The sequence below is a fragment of the Micrasema longulum genome, unplaced genomic scaffold (genome assembly GCF_059751315.1).
Source record: "Micrasema longulum isolate JH-2025_06_02 unplaced genomic scaffold, ASM5975131v1 h1tg000546l, whole genome shotgun sequence".
NCBI classification, from domain to species: domain Eukaryota; kingdom Metazoa; phylum Arthropoda; class Insecta; order Trichoptera; family Brachycentridae; genus Micrasema; species Micrasema longulum.
The window spans coordinates 283781-302963 of NW_028277742.1; the positions used below are offsets into that span (position 1 = coordinate 283781).

A 19183-nucleotide genomic window follows, 5' to 3' on the forward strand; every position below is an offset into this window, starting at 1 on the left:
ACATAGTAAATTATAATAAAAATAAAACGTTTTTGTTTTTGATCATTTCTTTTTTATTTTATTGCCGATCGGTTTTGACGATACACATGCTTCCATATCACAAGTTAGAATTTAGTAATGATTGCTTTTAAACTGATCGGTAATTAGATATTTTTTTTATTTTTATTGATGAATAACCACAAAGTTTTCATTTAATAATAACATAAAACTTAAAAATATTTAGTGATAATTCCGATAAATTGAGATAAATCTAGTTCATGACTTGATGTTTTTGATGATGACATGAATCCCGCCCCGTGTTAGCATTGTAAAGGACTTTGGTTCGATGGTCGCATTTCTGGTCATCCCCGGAGCCAGTTCTACTGCGAAGTTAGTCAGGAAGTGGATTATTCCCATCTTCACCTGGAACTCTCCGAAACGAGCGGCTACACATTCACAGAAAAAAATATTCATTATTATTAAATGGAGGGCGGCAGCTGCCAGCCATAAGTACCTAACTTGTTTTTATGGTTCGCTTATTTTACTTCCTATCACGTGCAATTTTAATGTATTTACAGAAAGTGCCGTGTCTATTTCTTGACCATTCCACGCATCTACAGATCTGTCACTGATGAAATGTTTGAATGAGGAAGTTCAGTGCAGCGGGAAATTTGATATGAAAAATGTAAATAAAACGAGGACCACTTAAATCCTCATCGAAGTCCACTGGTCGTCCGGGAGGCTCAATGTCTTTTAAGTAGAAATTATCGTCTTATAGCAGAGTAAAAAAGACTAACTGTCCATGCCAGTTCACTGTGTGGAACAAGGACGAGTAGAGGGAAGTCGATTTCGCGAAAGAAGTCCTACCAGATGGACAGACTTGGTGACAGAACGTGACTGGCGTGAAGCGGACAGAGGCGGATTGTAATGACGTGCTTCCCTCCTGCCAAATATTGTAATAAAATTTAATTCTCTAATTTTTACCGCGCGCAAGAAAACATTTTTTGCATCCGATTTCCCGTAGGGCTGAAGTTTCTCATTGCGTCTAAAATAGTTATTTTAGTTGAGTTAAATTAATACAAGTAATTTTGAAATGAAAAACACACAAAATTTCCAAGTTAATAAATATTATAAATATATTTACCAACACATATCCTTTTGCCTTCTCCAAAGGGTATGTACGCCATTTTGGGGATGTTGGGGGCATTTTCAGAGTTAAATCTTTCAGGATCGTAAATATCAGGGTTTGTATAGTACTGTGGATCGGAATGTAGACCCTGAAATTATAATTTACTCCATCAAATATTATACTTGCTATGTAACCATCGTAAAAATTAATAATAGACGAGAAAGTATACTCAGCTATTAATTATAATCGGATTTAGTGTTTTTAACCCTTTTTAAATACGCGACCTGTATATCTGACAACACTTAGGATGTAGATTTTATCATAATACCCTTATTTTTTTTCGGTGGCACACTTAAAATGAAATCAACTTTGCATAAGATGGACGTCTTCTGGACGAAGATAAGATTAGAATGTTCAGATCTGGCATGGGAAGCTATTGAAATTATTAAGTGCTATTTGCCACATTAGATTAAGGAAGTTAGGCCTTTTCGAACTAGCGTTCTCCTCAATGGTGGACAAAACAACTTAAAATAAATTATTTATCTTTAAGAGAAATACTTGAAATAAAAAAAATAAAACAACTTTGTTTTTAACAACTAATTTTTTTTTCCACCGACCGGTTTCAAAGCAAACAAGTTTCTTCGTCAAGGTTTACGTAACTAATTAATTAATTCCTATTTTATTTTTATCATCTTCAATAAATACTACACGTGGACCCAATAAATCAAGTCTTCTTTTCCTTATTAATATTTTCGAAGAAAGACAGGAAAGGACTAAAAGAAATATTGTTTATTTGGTTATTAATTATTTTTTTCCTATTATGAATCGCTTTTTTAGTTTCTAAGTTGTCTAATTTTAATATTTTATTTTCAACATGAAGCACTTTTAATCCAGTGTCTTTATTAAAGTTATAATTATTTTCTAACAGATGATTTGCAAATTAAGAAAAAATATTATTTTATAAGCATCTAAAGTGTTCTTTTACTCTAATATTAAAGTTTCTTTTAGTTTTTGCAATGTAGATTGAAATACTTGCAATGCGAATTCTTGGGTTTGTCATAAGAAAGACGAAACATTTTAAAAGCATTAATTCAATTAAATTATTGTACTGCTCACTGGTGAGGTCTCAGTTAGAATATGCATCTCAAATCTGGTCACCGATTTATGAAGTAAATATTGATAACTTAGAGAGAGTTCAGAGAAAGTTCCTACGATATGTAAACTATAATATGGGTCTACCTCTTTCTGAGATATCATATAATTTGTTATTAGAAAATTTGCATTTATCCTCCCTTTCAACTAGACGCATAGTAGCTGATGTTGTCACACTATATGATATTGTGAATAATGTTATAGATTGTCTATGCTTGGTAAATGAAATAAATTTTAGGATTCCATTTAAGACCACAAGGCTTAGATGTACTTTCCATACTAAATCATTTTAAACAAATTATGCTCAGTTCTCTCCGTTAATTCAATTTCACCTAAATGCCAATAAATTTAACCATCTTTTTAATGTGTTTAATACTTCACCTGCATTAATTAAATAAAAAAATATGTTAAGTACAATGTAATGAGTTATCGATTCAAGAAGAATCAAGAAGAAGTATAAAAATTGGAAAATTGTTTTCAGGCGTTGCCTAGTAGGTGATTTGGTTCAGCCGGATGGATCTCACCCACGTGATAAAGGCTTCAGCTCTTTTACTTTACAAAATTCAACAGATGGAAGAGTTGAGGAATGTGGATGTTTAAACTTGGGCAGAATGGTGAATGTTACACAATGTGTAAAGTGACCACTTAAACCAGCCAATGACAGATCATAAGCCCTGTAAATGCCTAGACTTCCATATTCCCTTCTTAAAAATGTTTTCCCTTACTGCTGAAATAAAGTTAGTTATTAGTTAAATCAATGTTTAAATTAGTCACTTCCTTACTACTTAATTATTTTAGTGATGAAATAACCTTTCTATATTTGTTTATATAAATATGTGTACGAGTATGTGCTATTAATTTCTTTATTTTTCTTCATTCTTTCAGATACATTAAATAACACTTTGTAACAAGTAAATTACGAACTTTTGAATTACTCCTACTATAACTTCTTAAATTTGTTTTTATCAACTTAATTTTTTAACCTTTGTACTCGTATAACTGCTGCATATTTTTGTTTATAAACTTTATTGTGTATTATGTTATATAAAAGCAAATTATGTATTGTAAAAGCACGATGGGCGTTTTAAAAACTTTAAAGTTTCAGACGATTTCCTTAAAGTACTAAATAACCAGTGCTGGAAAAATGGAAATCGAGTTGTGGCAGAATATAATTCGAACCTCGCACCTTTGGTCCACATCTCGGATTACAAATACGTATATACGCTTATTCCTTTAAAATTTTAGTTACCTTAATTGGTATGTAAATTTGGGTACCCTTTTCAATTAATATATCTGTTCCTGGAAGGATGTAATCCTTCATACACATTCTATCCAAAAACGGAAGTGGGGGGTACTTCCTCAAGGACTCTGAAATACATGCATGTATTATTAAATGAGTTTCATCAAAATAATGTTTTGGTATCAATAAAATGGCGTGTAAAAACATTTGGTAAATAATCAAAAAATAAAAATATTATATTAAGCACTGAATTTGCGATTTTACATGTGAAATAATAAAACTACTTATTGGCTGTGCTTAAAATCTTAATAATCCAGCCTTCTCTACAAACATTTGGACATACTTGAAATACCGTTAAATATTTGTGTATTCATTTATTTCTTGTTTTTCGTACTATAGTGGTGCTTGTCTCAAGATTATGTAAAAATAACAGTTATATTTGTATTATTTGTTTTGAAGTCAACATTGACATAATCAATTTATTTTGATACGGGTCGTCCTAAAATACGTTATCAAAGATTATAATGTACTATCCGTAAATATAGTGATGCAATCATGTAAATAATGGCATAATTTAGTACAAATATAGACAAATTATCATTTTCATATATGGGTTAATTACAAAATGAATTATACAAAAGGTCAAAGTTCTTGATAAATTTATTTACGCAAAAAATAGGTAGGTATTGGATAACCAATATTTAAGGGTATATATATTTTTTTAATACTTATTTTATTCACGGTACGGTAGATTTCCCTTTAAAATGACAGGTACCTATGACGTTTATTAAAAGTTGTGTATTTATTTGGCACGTTTGCCTTCCATTTTTGAGGTCCTGGGTTCGTCAACTTTATAGAATTTAATGTCGTATTTATAGCATTTTAGCTTGGGTATTCCTGGTAACCCCCCCTAAAACTCACGGATTTTTTCACGCTTATGCTTAGAAAGGTTAATTATTATTATTTTTTTAAAAATAAGCAACAGTTTTTTGTAATTTTTTATAGACACACACACGACAAACGGACAAACGAACAAGGCCCCTTGCGGATTTTCATATAAACACTATAGGTGTATTTTAACAGTTAACACTTTATAGATGAAAATATATCGCACTGGTATAAAAAAATACATCATATAAATTTGAATAAAATTAAAGTACAGTAGAACTCTAATTATCCGAATCAATTGGGACCGGACCCCATTTGGATAATCAAAAACTCAGATAATTGGATTTTTTCCCAAAAAATTGTCTTTTGTAATTAATTACTGTATGTATGTTTAAAATGGAAGAAAAACTATTAAAAAAAGAGCTTTTTATTGATTAAATGAAAAGGCAACACTTTTATTTTTAAGCGTACATTATTACAGTATATACGTACAGTGTAGTGCAGCAGTACAGTACAGTGCCGTAGTACCGTACTGAAAATGACAGTCATTGCTCGTTGAGCATCCCGGTAAAAGTAAGCTGTTTGACTGTCATCATCCGTTTTCGGGCAGTCAAATCGTTATTTTACGAATCGCAGTACGTTTCCGTTTATTTTTTTTTTCGTGAAATTCTAAAACCGATTCGGATAATTAGCGAATCGGATAGTAGGAGTTCAGATAATTGGAGTTCTACTGTGTTTATACAATTCACCGTTTATTTTCCTAAATGAGTTAATTAGTTATTCAGTCAAAATGATGTATTTTTACCTTGAACAACTTGTTCTAAGTATTTCATATCTTGTACAGCCTCGTAACTAAGTTTACCACCATTTTCCGCCAATACGTCCAGAATATTTTTGCGAAGTCGATCCTAAAAAGAAGAGCAAAAATAAACTAAGTAATTGTTTGAATTGAATTTTATTATAACAAATTGATTAAATTTTTAAAATCCAACATGTTTCGTTTTGCATATCACGTGAATAATAAAAACAAGTAATTTAAGCTCTGGATTCTTTTTTATTTTTACTAACCAGCTGATGAATTGGCAAAGCTAATAGGCTCAGACTCATACAGGGGGTTGTCAAATATGCTCCACATAGTAAACATAGGTTGTGGGCCCAGAAGTAAAGCCTTTGACAAAAAGCACCTGGTTATCACCATGCAAAGAAATTACCAAAGGGGTACTGGAAAATGTATAATGAAACTTATCCGAAACTAAGTTATGATTATAACTAAATTTATACCCTACAGGGCATTGCAGATGAAATTAACACCTTGGTAGAATAAATATGTCTAAAACAAAGACGCATAACTCGTTCATGCACCGAGCTGTACAGTTATATTATAAGGAAATACCATTAGAAATAAGAGAACAAAAAAATAATAATTTGAAGGCAAAACATTTAAGTATGTAAGTGAAAATTCTTGACGGAAGTTCATTGTAATTTATTATATAAATAAAAGACGAGTGATATTTTAATCCACAAATTTGGAATATCCAGTGACCGGTTTCATCGCTTTCGCGACATCTTCGAGACTGTTATCTTTATTAAAGAGTTCAATTATTATTTATTTATTTGACACTTTATATACATATACAATAAATATACACATAAGGGCGGGCATATTGCCTTAAGGCAATTTCTTCCTACCTACCCAAACCGTTCAGTTTGAGAAAATTATAAATACATGGACACATTGAATCTTACAATTTTATACAAAAATTAAAAGTAAAGATTAACAAAATAAATATATAAAAAAAAAAATAACACTATACAATGAAGAGAGGAGAGGGGATGGGAAGGATTCAATGTATTTATACAAAACAGAGGTAAGGATAGGTAATTTAATTTACTTTCATATAACTTTGTATCCCTCGTCTTTTATTTTTATTATAAATTTGAAGACAAGTTAAAAAAAACACGTGTGTAGCAGATAAGTTAACTCTTAAAAAGTGATCGTATTCGGTTGGCTTTAAATAAGTTTTTTTGCGGGTTTTCCAAAATTATGTTTTGATAATTTTTTTACATAAATTATTGTATTGAAGGGATTTCTTTGTTGACAATAAGTAAGCACTTTAATTAAGTAATTTAGCATCGACTTTACCCTTAAGTATCGGTTTTTTGTAGGGATTTTTCTTGGAGCCTTGTTTTGTAATATGGTGCATTTGTTTCAAATGCTTTGATCTCTGCAATATTTTTGTGAAAGCTTCAAGTGCTGTGTTCAACATATAAATGTTGTTTGTAAATGTAGATAATTAGTGTATATATTAACAATAAATTATTTATTTATTTATTTTACGGCACAAGTGCCTTTTACAATATAACAATATATTGAGTAACAATATACTTACACGAGTTACAGAATACAAAAATTAAAAACTAAAAAACAATATTTAAACATGGGTGTAAAAAGAAAAAGAAAAATAACAAGAAATATGTACATATAAATGTATGTATGTCATAACACAAAAAATATAAAATGAATAAACATCAGATCATTGGCATAAGTAGCTTTTGCAAATAATTCGTTAGTCGTTACTATAGAACATCATGAAATATTTATAAAGAGATGATTTGGATTCACAGAGACTCGAGTTAAAAATGTCGATATGAGAGGTACATTTGTTTCCTAGTCTGTGTACACGCGGTATTGGTGGGTGACAAAGATGGTTAGTTTGAGAAGGGTGACAATAATATGGACTATTTTGTCTAATTTTACGTATTGGTATGTTAATATTTAATAAATCCAGGAGTTCGCAACAATCGAATTTAGAATTAATGACTTTATATAAAAATATTAGGTCAGTTATTTTCCTGCGATCCTCCAGAGTATGTTAATTCAAAAAGTTTAACCAAGACATGTAGATAATTTGTCCTATGGGAATATGAAGTTTGAAATTAATGCATCTTAGAAAATTTCGTTAGACTCTTTCAGATAAAAGTAAATATTAGGACATTCATGTATTATGTTCGACTATTTTAAGACTAAATAAAAAACAAACAAAAAAAAACATCTAGATGTAGGTTCTGCAGTGCAGACGATGAAACACCTTTTCATATGTAACGCGAATGTGATGTTTTTGATGCTTAGTTTTTCAGGCTGAACTACTCGCAATACGAGAAGCTCTCGAATGGTTATTAAAAAAACCACCAGAGAGGTGGGTTATTGCAAAAATATTATCAGATTGTCGTTCGGGCGTTCAGAATATAACTAATACTAGGTCAATAAATCTATTAATTGTAGATATTCAGAGTAAAATCAAGCATTAAAAAATCAGAAGGATGATTGTTCAAATATGCTGGATAAGAGGACATACTGGTATCGTAGGAAATGAGAGAGCAGATGAACTAGCAAGAGCAGCAACTTGTAAAAGAACGGCACCTTTTTTCTCAGAATTTCCTCTTAGCTTTGCTAAACGCTGTGTAAAACAAAATACGCAGCAGCGTTGAGAGGATCATTACCGCGCTTTTTCTAAAGGTAAATTCACTAAAATGTTTTTCCCAACGCTGGCTGATGCAGCAAACTTTCGTTGTCATCACCAAAGTACTTTCGAAACGACCCAAATTTCTACCGGACACGGAGCCATGAGAAGTTACCTATATAGGTTTAAATTAGGGATGATGACTATTCTCAATGCGATGATATTTCTCCATAGAGTAGCAAACATCTGTTATTTCGGTACCTATTTTTCAGTTTACAACGCCGTAGTTTTGACGTAGAATGCAGGTAAGATGGGATATATTTAACAGATATCCACACTGTTGTTAAAAGTAGTTATCACGCGCCATTGTTCTTGGACTTTGCAACAATGGTGATTGGACTCATAAAAGTAATAAACCAAAATTATTTCCAAGATAAACAAAAACGATTTTTCTCCGAGTACCTTAGCCTTGTACATGACACGTAAGGATATAAATACAGGGGTCTAATATATAGAAAAATAAAAAAAATGTAATGTTTTATATAACACAAGACACCGCATCCTCGGAGGGCTACTGGTTAAACCTGAGTGTGTCAGAACGCTTGCCCTGAACCTAAAAGCCCGAAACTTTAAGGCTCTGGGCTTGAAATGAGAGATTTAGCAATATGAGAGCATTCTCTCTTCACTCAGCCAGGCTCTTTAAAGACATGGGCTTGGAGCGCGAGAAAATTTACGGGGATCTGCCACGTTGGCTGGAGTCAGGTCGCAGTGACTTCGGGGCCCGTATTCAAATGAGAAGTTAAAATTTATCTTCAATTTTATCTACAAAGTAAAATTAAGTTTTCTGTATGACACGTATATGTATATTTTACAACAACAAAAAAAGCATTTGTCTACGCAAATTACAAGTCAAGGGTTCAATTTGATGATTGTATGATCTTCGAAAAAATTCAATACAATTATATTATTCTTTTTCTTGTAGGCGGAGATCAGTGCTAAAAAACACTTCACGTCATTGTGACTATACTTAACATTATGTTGAAATATTAAAGTAAAGGTTTACTTGTAATTTTGGCTGCATTGAAAGCTCGTACATAATGAGGCTCAATGTTGTGGAAGATGTCTCGAATCCTGCTATCAGGAATAGGTAATTTTGGGCTACAAGATCGTCCCCATCCAATTCTGGAAACACAAAATTAATGTTATTAATATGTAGAAACACACAATAATTAACCATTGATTTTGAACACAACAATAGTATACACTGTGTTTCAGGGCCAGATCGCGAAACTTCAGAGGAACCACCAGGTAACCAGCCGCTTCCCTCCGCGTCCGAGGCGTATAGCTTCATCTGTCGAATACGTTTTTCAAAACCATTATTTTTTGTAGGGGAGGAGTAGGGGTTCATGGAAGGAATGATAGTCTGAGATATTAAAGATTTACTCCATTTTGAAATTATGCGTACAAAATATTTCATAAAAAAATAAATTTTATGAAAAAAAAAGATTACAATTTTTTTAAAGTTTACCCTGAAAAATTTTACTTTGAAGTTTCGCGGTCTGGCCCCGAAACACCGTTTATTTACAACAACAAAAAAAGTATTTATTTAAGCAAAAACGAAAATAATTGGGTCTTTCGGTTAATTTTTTTCTTGGTGGGTATATAGATTCTTTTACAAATGAACATTAAAAAAAGTTTTTTTCTTCTTCTTATCAGCCCGTTTCTCTCCACTGCTGGATATAGGCCACTTCCAATTTTTTCCATGTTCTTCTGTCCTGGGCACTCTGTTTCCATCCATGGCCCACGAGTTTAACGACGTCGTCAGTCCATCTCCTTTGTGGTCTCCCTACTTTCCTTTTACTTCAGTAGGGTCTCCAGTTTAGTATTCTGGGGGTCCACCTATCGACTTCTTGTCTCGCCACATGACCCGCCCACTGCCATTTTTGTCGTCTCACTCTTCCTGCGACATCGGTCACCTTTGTACGGTATCTTATCTCCTCATTCCGTGTCCGGTCTCTTAAGGAGACGCCCAACATTCGTCTTTCTATAGACCGCCGAGTGCATAACCAAATTACAAGTCGTGGGTCCAGTTGGATGATTGTATGATCTAAGAGATAATTCAATAACATTATTATATTATTCTTATTCTTGTAGGCGGAGATCAGTGCTTAATAAACTCCTGTCGTTACTGTGACGGGTCTCCGTAAGTTGGTTCCCGCCCCCCAAGCCCAGGTTTTTAAAAAAGTCCGGTTGTTGAGTGGAGGGAGAGTGTTCTTATATTCCTAAATCGCTTAGTTTAATAGTCTTTTCACAAAAAAAAGAAACTGAACTCCTTTACTGAGAAAAAATCTTTAATGGATTTTTTTCTTACATCTGGCGGTAATCAAAGTTGGCCGTTCAACCAACTGAGCTACGACGCCTGTTAAATGCTAATTAATTTGTGTTAAATATGCACTGTGAGTATGTTTGGGTATATATTATGTATGTGTGTTCATAATTGTATGCATCTATCTTTTATGTAGGTAAATATTTATTCGTATTATTTAAGTTACTTCTGTCATTTTCTGATAATTACTTTTTATACTTTGGAAATATTCAGTATACACGTGTTTTAATTTCATAAAACTATTAAAATCACCCGCAAACGAGTGGAGGCGTACAAAAAAAAGACTAAAATACTGTGTTGAACGTACGATAAATAGTAAACAATAAATATTTTTTTTGAACTATAATATAAAAATGGCAAAGTATAATACATGTTGAATATATTTTTTTTATAAAGACAAATATTTAAATTACAAAATGTAACCGAAAACCAAATAAAATCATTAAATATCATAAAGTACTTTTCATATCAAATCTATCCTCGTTAAGAAAATTATTAAATAAAGGTTATTTAAATTCAGGAAAATAAATACATATAAAAACTGTCTAATTGCGTTGCATGCACGCGGCTTATTAAGATTTATTTTCGGATCTAATAAAAACGAATAATAACAAACCAAATTTTTCATTAGTTAAGTCATCCTCTAGGCTTCCATTTTTCCTGATTTCCATCACCAGGTCCAGGAAGTCATTCCTGTTGACTCCTGTCTTTTCTCTCAAGGCCACAGTATCCCAGACTATGTCCCTCATTAGTTTGTAGGTATTATCAGCTGCTATCTTGATGTTGAAGGTCTTGGAGAAATGTGGAGCAAAAAAAAGAAGCACCTTTTTCAGCGCGTAAATGGGGTCGGTCGAAAAACTCTAAAAATTAATAAGTGTATTAATTTATTAATATTACATGATGCATGATTGCAAAACATGGTGCATAGGCGAAAGAGATAAAAAAAAATGGAGGCTCCGAGATCTGGACCTATAGACGAATCCAAATTACAAAGGACGAGGTTCTCAGCAGGATCGAAGAAACTAGGCACCTATAAAACACCATGTTGGAAAAGCGTGCAAAATGAACGTCAGTATCAGCGCCTCGATTATGAACGCTATCTTCGTCTATATATATCGAGAAGGTATATTTAACTTCTGTACTATCTGTACCTACCTCGGTATGTTTTTACATCTTAAAATCATATGATCGAAACCAACCAATAAATTACCTAATGATTTAGTCCACGTTCCTTACTTTGTTAACATTTAAAATAGTTCTCGTTGATATTTTGTATAGGCTTCTGTAAAAAAAAGTCCCCACTTCAAAGCGATTATAAACTCAAATAAATCCCAGTTCAAGCAAAAAATGCTCGCTTTCACATGATTTTTGGCAATTATCTCCACGGTACGCTGCAACGGGCAGTGTAGGTTGAAATAAATTATTTGGTCCCAGTTGGGCGACATTATAGCGGTAGGTTATTAAAAATCAATAAGCAAATTTTTAAGATTAAGAAGAATAATGCAGATAACCAAATAAAGAACCTACAAACAACTTACCCTTCACCAGTTTCGCTCAATCGGCAAGAACATGAGAATTCTCCAAAAGAACAAGAACATTTTATGAACGGAATCAAAAACGTTATATATAAAATACCTTACTGTAAAATGGAACAAATATGACTTAAAGATCTGGATTTTATGAAATAAACAACTCGTTAGTGAATTACAAAATTTTAATAAAAGAAGCAATTCTCCACAAATGTACCAAGATTAGTAAATATAAAAATTCAGAATTCTGCCTAGCTAATATGAGTAAGTGGTTGACAATAAATTTATCTAAGAAATAAATATTCGTAAGAATAATAATGACAAGTGAAATAGATTCTTGATTGTTTTCTTCTCGAGATGAAATGAAATAATGTTGATTTTACAAAATAAAATCCGCAGATGGAACTCGATATGCGCGGTCTTTGGTTGGTATATTTTTACTCGTGGTTGGCTCAGTTGATGATTTCCCAGAAGATTATTTGTCGACATTTTAATTGAGTAAATGATCGTCTGCTTCCTTGCATTTGTAAATTTGTGTCCCATGATCTTGAAGAAAACTTAAAAATCTGACACCGACTTTTCCAGATATTTACGAATAAACTTCGTAATAATTAGTGATCCATTCGAATCATGGAGTAAATATACTACATTGTAAAATCTTTATCATCGGACAAAGAAGATAAAAGGCGGAGTAAATAAAATAGAATAAGGTGGAAAAAGATAAAAAGGTAGAAAAAAGGTAGAGAAAAGTAGAGAAAAGAGAACCTGTATAAAATACAATCTCATTAGAATATGATATCTCTCTCTACAAGAATTTCGGTAATAAATTTAAAACAAATAGGCTTACATTACGTTGAACGTTTTCTTTCTCGAAGGACTACATTTTTGAAATGTGCGGTCGCCTCTCTTTGAGTCCTTGCGCGACAGTTGGACTGTTCGTCCCGAGTTTTCAAATGGAAAAGAAGTTATTTCTAATGCACGGATATCGTATGGATGAGTTACTACCGCGGCCGTCAGATGGCGCTAAATCAGGCAACTTAGAATTATAATCCAGTACTAAAATGTTTTCAAAACGGGGTACGTTGGACTTGTTTTTTACAACGTTACAACGCTTAACGATCGTCTGTATTTATCTACCGAATGATAAAAGCCGGCTCTTTTAGCGTATCGATTCCTACACTCGGAAAGATAGTAAAACAGATGGAAAAAAATAATAACGATTTTTTTTTAGTGGCAACTTTCTTACGCCTAGAAACTCTTATATGCTAATAGGGCAGAATCAAGTGACATTATTTTTTGCATCTAGCTGTCCGTTTTCAAAACTGTCAGTTATGTTAGAGTTTAATTTAACTTAAAATTGACTTATTTCTATCTTATATTTTTAAAAGACTTGAGATGGTGGGGGATCGGTAGCGTATCTTCGTAATCGGTGGGGAGAATTTTATCTTTAACTATGACGTCATACTGAAGCTATGTCATTTAAGAGCGTAGATTTGTGTACCGTGATGTACGGTTCTCCTTGTTTTATATCGATGAACCTACCCAAAACTCGAATGTGAGGGGTCGGTAGTGTATCTATCTATAGAATTTATCTTTAACTATACCGTCAAGGTAAAGGTATGACGACTTTATCTTCTTATCATAATCGAGGCCCTGAACTGGATATGAACTGTACAAACTCATATTATTGTTGATAAAACCAGCTGGTCCAAGAAAAAGCATAAAAATGGAAAAATATTTTCAGGCATCGCCTAGTATGTATGTAGGTGAAATTATTTGCCCAGAACCTCACCCGCATTAACAAAAGTTTCAGTTTTTGTACTTCACAAAAGGTCAACAGATGGAAGAATAGAAGGAATATAGATGTTTAAACACAAGCAGAATGATGAATGTTAGACAGTGTGTAAAGTGGCCACTTTAACTAGCCAATGACAGGTCATAAACCATGTGGATAGATGACTTCTATATTACCGTTTATTTTATGTTTATCTTTATTTTAATATAAATTATATACTTTATGAGATATTCAAGAAAATAAAAAAATAGCCAAAAAATTATTCTATCTATTTTGTGTAATTATATAATTAAAGGTATATGCATGTGAAATTGTATCGACGAAAACCCTAAAATTGTATGTTTTCTAGTATTTATTTTTGTTAAATTATCTTTTAAAATAAAATAAATATTATATTTAACTCAAAACCGGAAAAGGAAAATAATATAGGACACAAACATACGTAAATACAAAATCTTCTATTTATCATCAATGGGATTTTTAACTTTCGAAATAACACCTCTAAATAGGACCAGAATTATTTAATTACAATCTACTGATCCTAACATAATTGGTCCTTCGAGCTGGATTATAACAAGTGACTTATGTTTATCAAGCTGATGATTTTTAAAAACTGAACTTACATCCTCATTTATATCCACAAATGCCGAGTAATTTCCCGTCATCGCCCCAGCGTCCAACCCAAAGCCACAGGCCGCTATAACTGTGGTGGTCAGTTTCGCCATTTCTTTTTTTAATTCCACTGGCTGACCTGAAAACACAATACCTCTTTAATTGGCATAATGAGCGAGCAAAAAAGTAACCAAAAAGAAATAAATGAACCACATAATTATCGAAACAAAATATGTTTTTTTTAACAATTGAAGTTAATCCGGATTTTGGTCCAGTAGTAGTACTGTGGATTTACGGATCAAATGTTCGAGGTTCAAATACCACTCTACCACAACTCGATTCGTATTTTCCTAGCCCAAGTTATTTCAAAATTATGCGAAACGCTCTGAAAATAAAAACATTTGTTTTACGAAGAAAACAGTTTTGTGTGTGAAATAAAAGAACCCTGGAAGAGTATTAAATCCTTAATAATGAAATCGAGTGGAGATAATTTTGCCTTGTTGCGTAGTAATGGTTGGCGCATTCGTCTATCATTCTTGAGGTGCTGGGTTCGATTCCTAGCAGGGTGGATGTGAAATATTGATTTTATAGGTTGTTCGAATTGCAGTACAGACACCTGAAGCAAAGTGAGTTTTTTATTTAATAAATGGTTTTTAACTGTAATATTTTGATATGAAACGTAGAACTTTTTATTGCTTTTATTTATTTATTTAGACACTTTACATACATTTGCAGGTTGCATACATGTGTGTAAAGGCGGGCATATTGCCTTAAGGCAATTTATTCCCACCTGCCCACATCATTCAATTTGAAGAAATCAGTAGTAGATGAACATATTGTAGCTTAATTATAATATTTTCATTGTAAAACAAAACATCGCCACGTATTTATTTTTCAAGAAATAAAAATTGAATACACTATACTATGAAGGGAGGATTATTTTCACAATAAAAAAAAGCTTTGGACGCCTGTAGTAAATAGCCTTTACATGCCGTGTACGAGGCTATGGTTCTCTGAAACATTCGGTATTTATACTCTTGGAAATGCGAAATGATTCTGATTAATTTCATTAATGCGGTCAATCACCATTGTTACAAAGTCCGAGAACAATGGTTCATGCTTCTACTTTTGATGACTATGGAAAATCTGTTCTAATAATAACAATAATAAATACTGATTACTGGTAATTCTACCTAAATGTAGCAAATGATCGATATGTGCTTATGCAATACACAATGGTCGATTGGGTGAGGACAATTAAATTAGGACGATGATGAAGGAACATTTTACCTGATTGAGCATATTCGTTTATGATATTAATAAATCTTGTACAGCAATCGTCCACCAGGCAGAACATTCTTTTAATCCTCAGTGCGGTAAATCCTGGATTTAATTTGTTCCTGACATGGTTCCACTTTGGATTATTCAGACCAAATAACCTAAACAAGGAGAGAAAATATACATTGATAATGTTTTGAGTAGATCTAACTTTTTGAATACAAATTGTCGATTTTTCCTTGACGGGATTGATTTCAATAATCAATATCTTTCAGAGATGAAGCTGTTGAGTATACGGAAGTATGGGCATTTGCAGAACCTATGATCTGTTATTGACTGTTTTAAGTGACTGGTACAATAATTTAATAATTTACTAGAGAGTTTGAATTAAGCAATTATCGTCGACTCTATTTTTGCGTAATGTAAGCGAAACGTCAAACTAAATAAAAATCTTATTCCTTTTTAAATTGTATTATTAGTGGAGCATGTGGACATCACCAGACTTCTCCAGGGCTGGTATTCTGAACGGAATTGCGCGCAAAGAGCTCGCTATGTTAGCGTGCATTTAGTACGTAAATACGCGTTGAATATACGTTTTCTACTCGCCATTTTGCTTTCAGAATACCACCCCCAGGAGACCCTATCGCTGGCCAGCACTCTCGTCTCCTCCCCCGACAATTCCGCTTCCCTTATTTCCCCCGAAAAAAGTCGGAAGACTATCATCGATGTTCTTCCAAGAAGAAGGCAGCTTGCAGATGTGAAGGAGAGGCAATATAGGTTAAGGTTCTCCTGAACAAAAATCAGCTGGTTTAAATAAGTAGGTTAGTAAAAAATTCAGCATTAAAATTTCGTTGTCTGCTTCGGATTTCAGGTCAATAAAAACATATCTATTTTATCAAAAGATGTCGCTAGTTTTCCCCACACTTGGAAATGTTCATTCAAAACTAAGTTTATCGAAATATATTTTACACAGAGTGTAATGTGATAACTTAATCCAGCCGATGACAGATCATAAGCTCTAAAAATAACTTGACTTTCATATTCTCAACGGCCTCATCTAAAATTAATTTAGTGAACATAAATTAATAATGTAAGAATTCGTCCGCCTTTGTTATTCAGTGGTCAGCGTGGTTACCTACCATGGAGGAGGTCTTATGTTCAATTTCTGACATGATTAACACGAGATTTTTACTTAAATAAAGGTTTAGCACGGATTACCGTGTATTAACATCTTAGTCCCTAGACTGGCTCTGAAGCGTAAGACCGTAATAAACTTCCCCTAGAATTAGAAACAACTACAAGATATCAACTAAAAAAGAAATTGAATACACATTATTTATTCTCAATTACAATTGAAAAAAAAAATTAATAAATTTTAAAATGTAATTTTCAATGGTAAAATAACCTTTTACAAGTTTAAAAGTTTTTCTCTGTTTTACAAATGCACGCAAATTTAAATAAATGAGAAAATGAAAAATAATAATTAAAACTGTAAATAAAATAAATGTAAATTAACACTAAAAAGTGTTGTGAGTGTGTATGTGAGTACGTGAGTAAATGTGTGTGGTAACTTGTATATTTTATTGCACAATACCATTCAGTAAAATAACAACGATGTTACAAAGTAACAAAGTATTGATGTTTCTACTATCATATCAATTTTCTGTAAATAATTACATATTTTCAACATCATAATAATTAACATAAGATGCACATTATATAAGAAAATTACTAATTGTATTTGATTTGATAAATATGACGTTCCAGTAATTGATCTCATAATAGCGGATGTATTTTCAGACGTGATAGGACTTTTGATTGGTAGTTCTATATCTTGTCAGACTAACCTTGACAGTTTTTTTTTTTACATTTGTGCTGTGTAACAATAATCAAATTCAAAATGAAACGCCTTTCGCTCAAAAAAGGCTACAAATTGTGTAAATTTACTCAAAAAATCAGCGTTCAATTTGCCGAACGCGTAGGGCTCTTCGTAAAACCACGAATTTATTACGTGACAAGTGTGGCGACGGCATTATTTCCATATATCATCTTGTTGACCCGTTAATTAGCCGCCATTATTCTTTGATTTGATGCTTTTGAATTATTTCCTATGGGCTACGTTAAGTCAATAGTCTGTATAAACAAATCAATAACTATTCTCTAAGCGTTGAAAGCCAATATAACACGCACCATTTTGCAAAAAAAATGCCGGATTTATTTGTATCAGTGATCAAAAATTAGACCGACAGAATGTGCTATGAAACTGCTAGTCGCGGACCTCGTTTCTAACTCTACCGACTTTTCGGTAGATCTACCAATTTTAGGAGCAATTCTACCGATCTTTAAACATTTTGAACAATTAGTAATTATTATGACATATCCCCCAGCCGCTCACCACGGTCTTTGGACTGTTAAGTAAAAAAACAGTTTTAGAGCGCGGTAAAACAGTAACACCCCCCAACAAAATATCGGGTTAAATTATTTTTTGTGAAACTGTTCGAGCTAATAACGTATCTTCCGAGTTTTGTTATTTTATTTTCAGTTTGGAGTTGTGTTGGGAATAAAAAACACCCGCTAAAAGATATGATATTTATGTAGGTCAATAAATTGTATTTAACATGGTCGAATTCATTCAAAAAGATAAAAATTAGTTTGTATTTTTATAATCAATATTGACCTAATTTACACATACTAGCATAATCAAATTCGTTAGATAACCAAATCCTCCACTATCTATAAACGTTTCGTGTCCATGCTGATGGAGAATACAGTTCTTTGTGGGAAATAAAACTAGAATTCAATACGAGGGTTATGGGGTCAAAGCACCAGTAAATGACCACTCCCCAGTAAATAACCATCGGTTAATAAAACACAATATAATAAGAATTGCTACATGTGTCCGTCAAAAAAACTTTTAACACTAGAAACTATGACACAAGCAATAGGCGGACACATCTTTTGGTAAGAAACAAATCTATAAGTTTTGAACTGTGAGTTGTCAAAAGATAATAGTACGTCTTCCCGTTATTGTTCTGAGATTGATAGTGTTTTTATAAGGAAAGGTGTGGTAAGTGTTTTATTTGATGCTAATTCTTAGACAATTCTTTAAATATATCCATATTCTAATGTGTTAGGATGTTTTATAATGTTATGATGTAACTAATTCTGAGTATTATTTTTACTGGGGTAGGTAGTGGTCATTCACTGGTGATTCTGCTATTTTTTAGAGTAATATGAATTATAATTGTTATACTCGTATTTCAATAAAAAACTAAAAGGTCTTAGAAAAATTAATGTGTTTTTTATTGTTTTCTTTTATTTTCTACGCTTAAATAATGAAAATTATACCTTTAATGTGGATTTCACTACAAGTTGGACCTTAAACGGTCAATCATTGGTGCTTTGACCCTATACATAGGTGCTGTGCTGGCGGCCTCCGTAGTGTAGAGGTCAAGACGCTTGACTCACGTACAGAAGGTTCCGGGTTTAATTCCCGGTGAGAACACAAAAAAATTACAATATGATTTTTCTCAAGCCTGGGTGTTTAGTGATGTAATTCACCACTGTAATTGGGCCTCCTGGCCTGTTGTGGTGCAAAAATAAATCAAATAAAATATACATTTGTTTAGGATACTTCCTTATTTTCGCAATGTAAAAAAAACATATAACACCGTTATAAAGAAACACAACACGATTTAAGGGAATTCGTCAATATTCTCGTGACTCATTTGAAT

At 32.5% G+C, this 19183-nt stretch overlaps 1 protein-coding gene across 5 annotated transcripts in view; it reads right to left on the minus strand.

Moving 5' to 3' along the window:
• LOC148280760 (cytochrome P450 6j1-like) overlaps positions 1-19183 on the minus strand; it is a 53606-nt gene that overhangs the window by 28178 nt on the left and 6245 nt on the right. For 3 of the 5 annotated variants that reach the window (XM_088227864.1, XM_088227862.1, XM_088227863.1), the window contains exons 4-11: positions 15462-15610; positions 14183-14310; positions 10852-11095; positions 8913-9031; positions 5194-5296; positions 3510-3628; positions 1124-1256; positions 30-425 (exon numbers count right to left, since the gene is read on the minus strand). In XM_088227864.1, the coding sequence (XP_088083990.1) occupies positions 256-425; positions 1124-1256; positions 3510-3628; positions 5194-5296; positions 8913-9031; positions 10852-11095; positions 14183-14310; positions 15462-15610 (1165 nt within the window). In that variant the 3' untranslated portion in view covers positions 30-255. Of the gene's footprint in view, positions 1-29; positions 426-1123; positions 1257-3509; positions 3629-5193; positions 5297-8912; positions 9032-10851; positions 11096-14182; positions 14311-15461; positions 15611-18797; positions 19082-19183 lie in introns of those variants that run through there. The other 2 variants (XM_088227866.1, XM_088227865.1) reach the window with 2 other exon arrangements.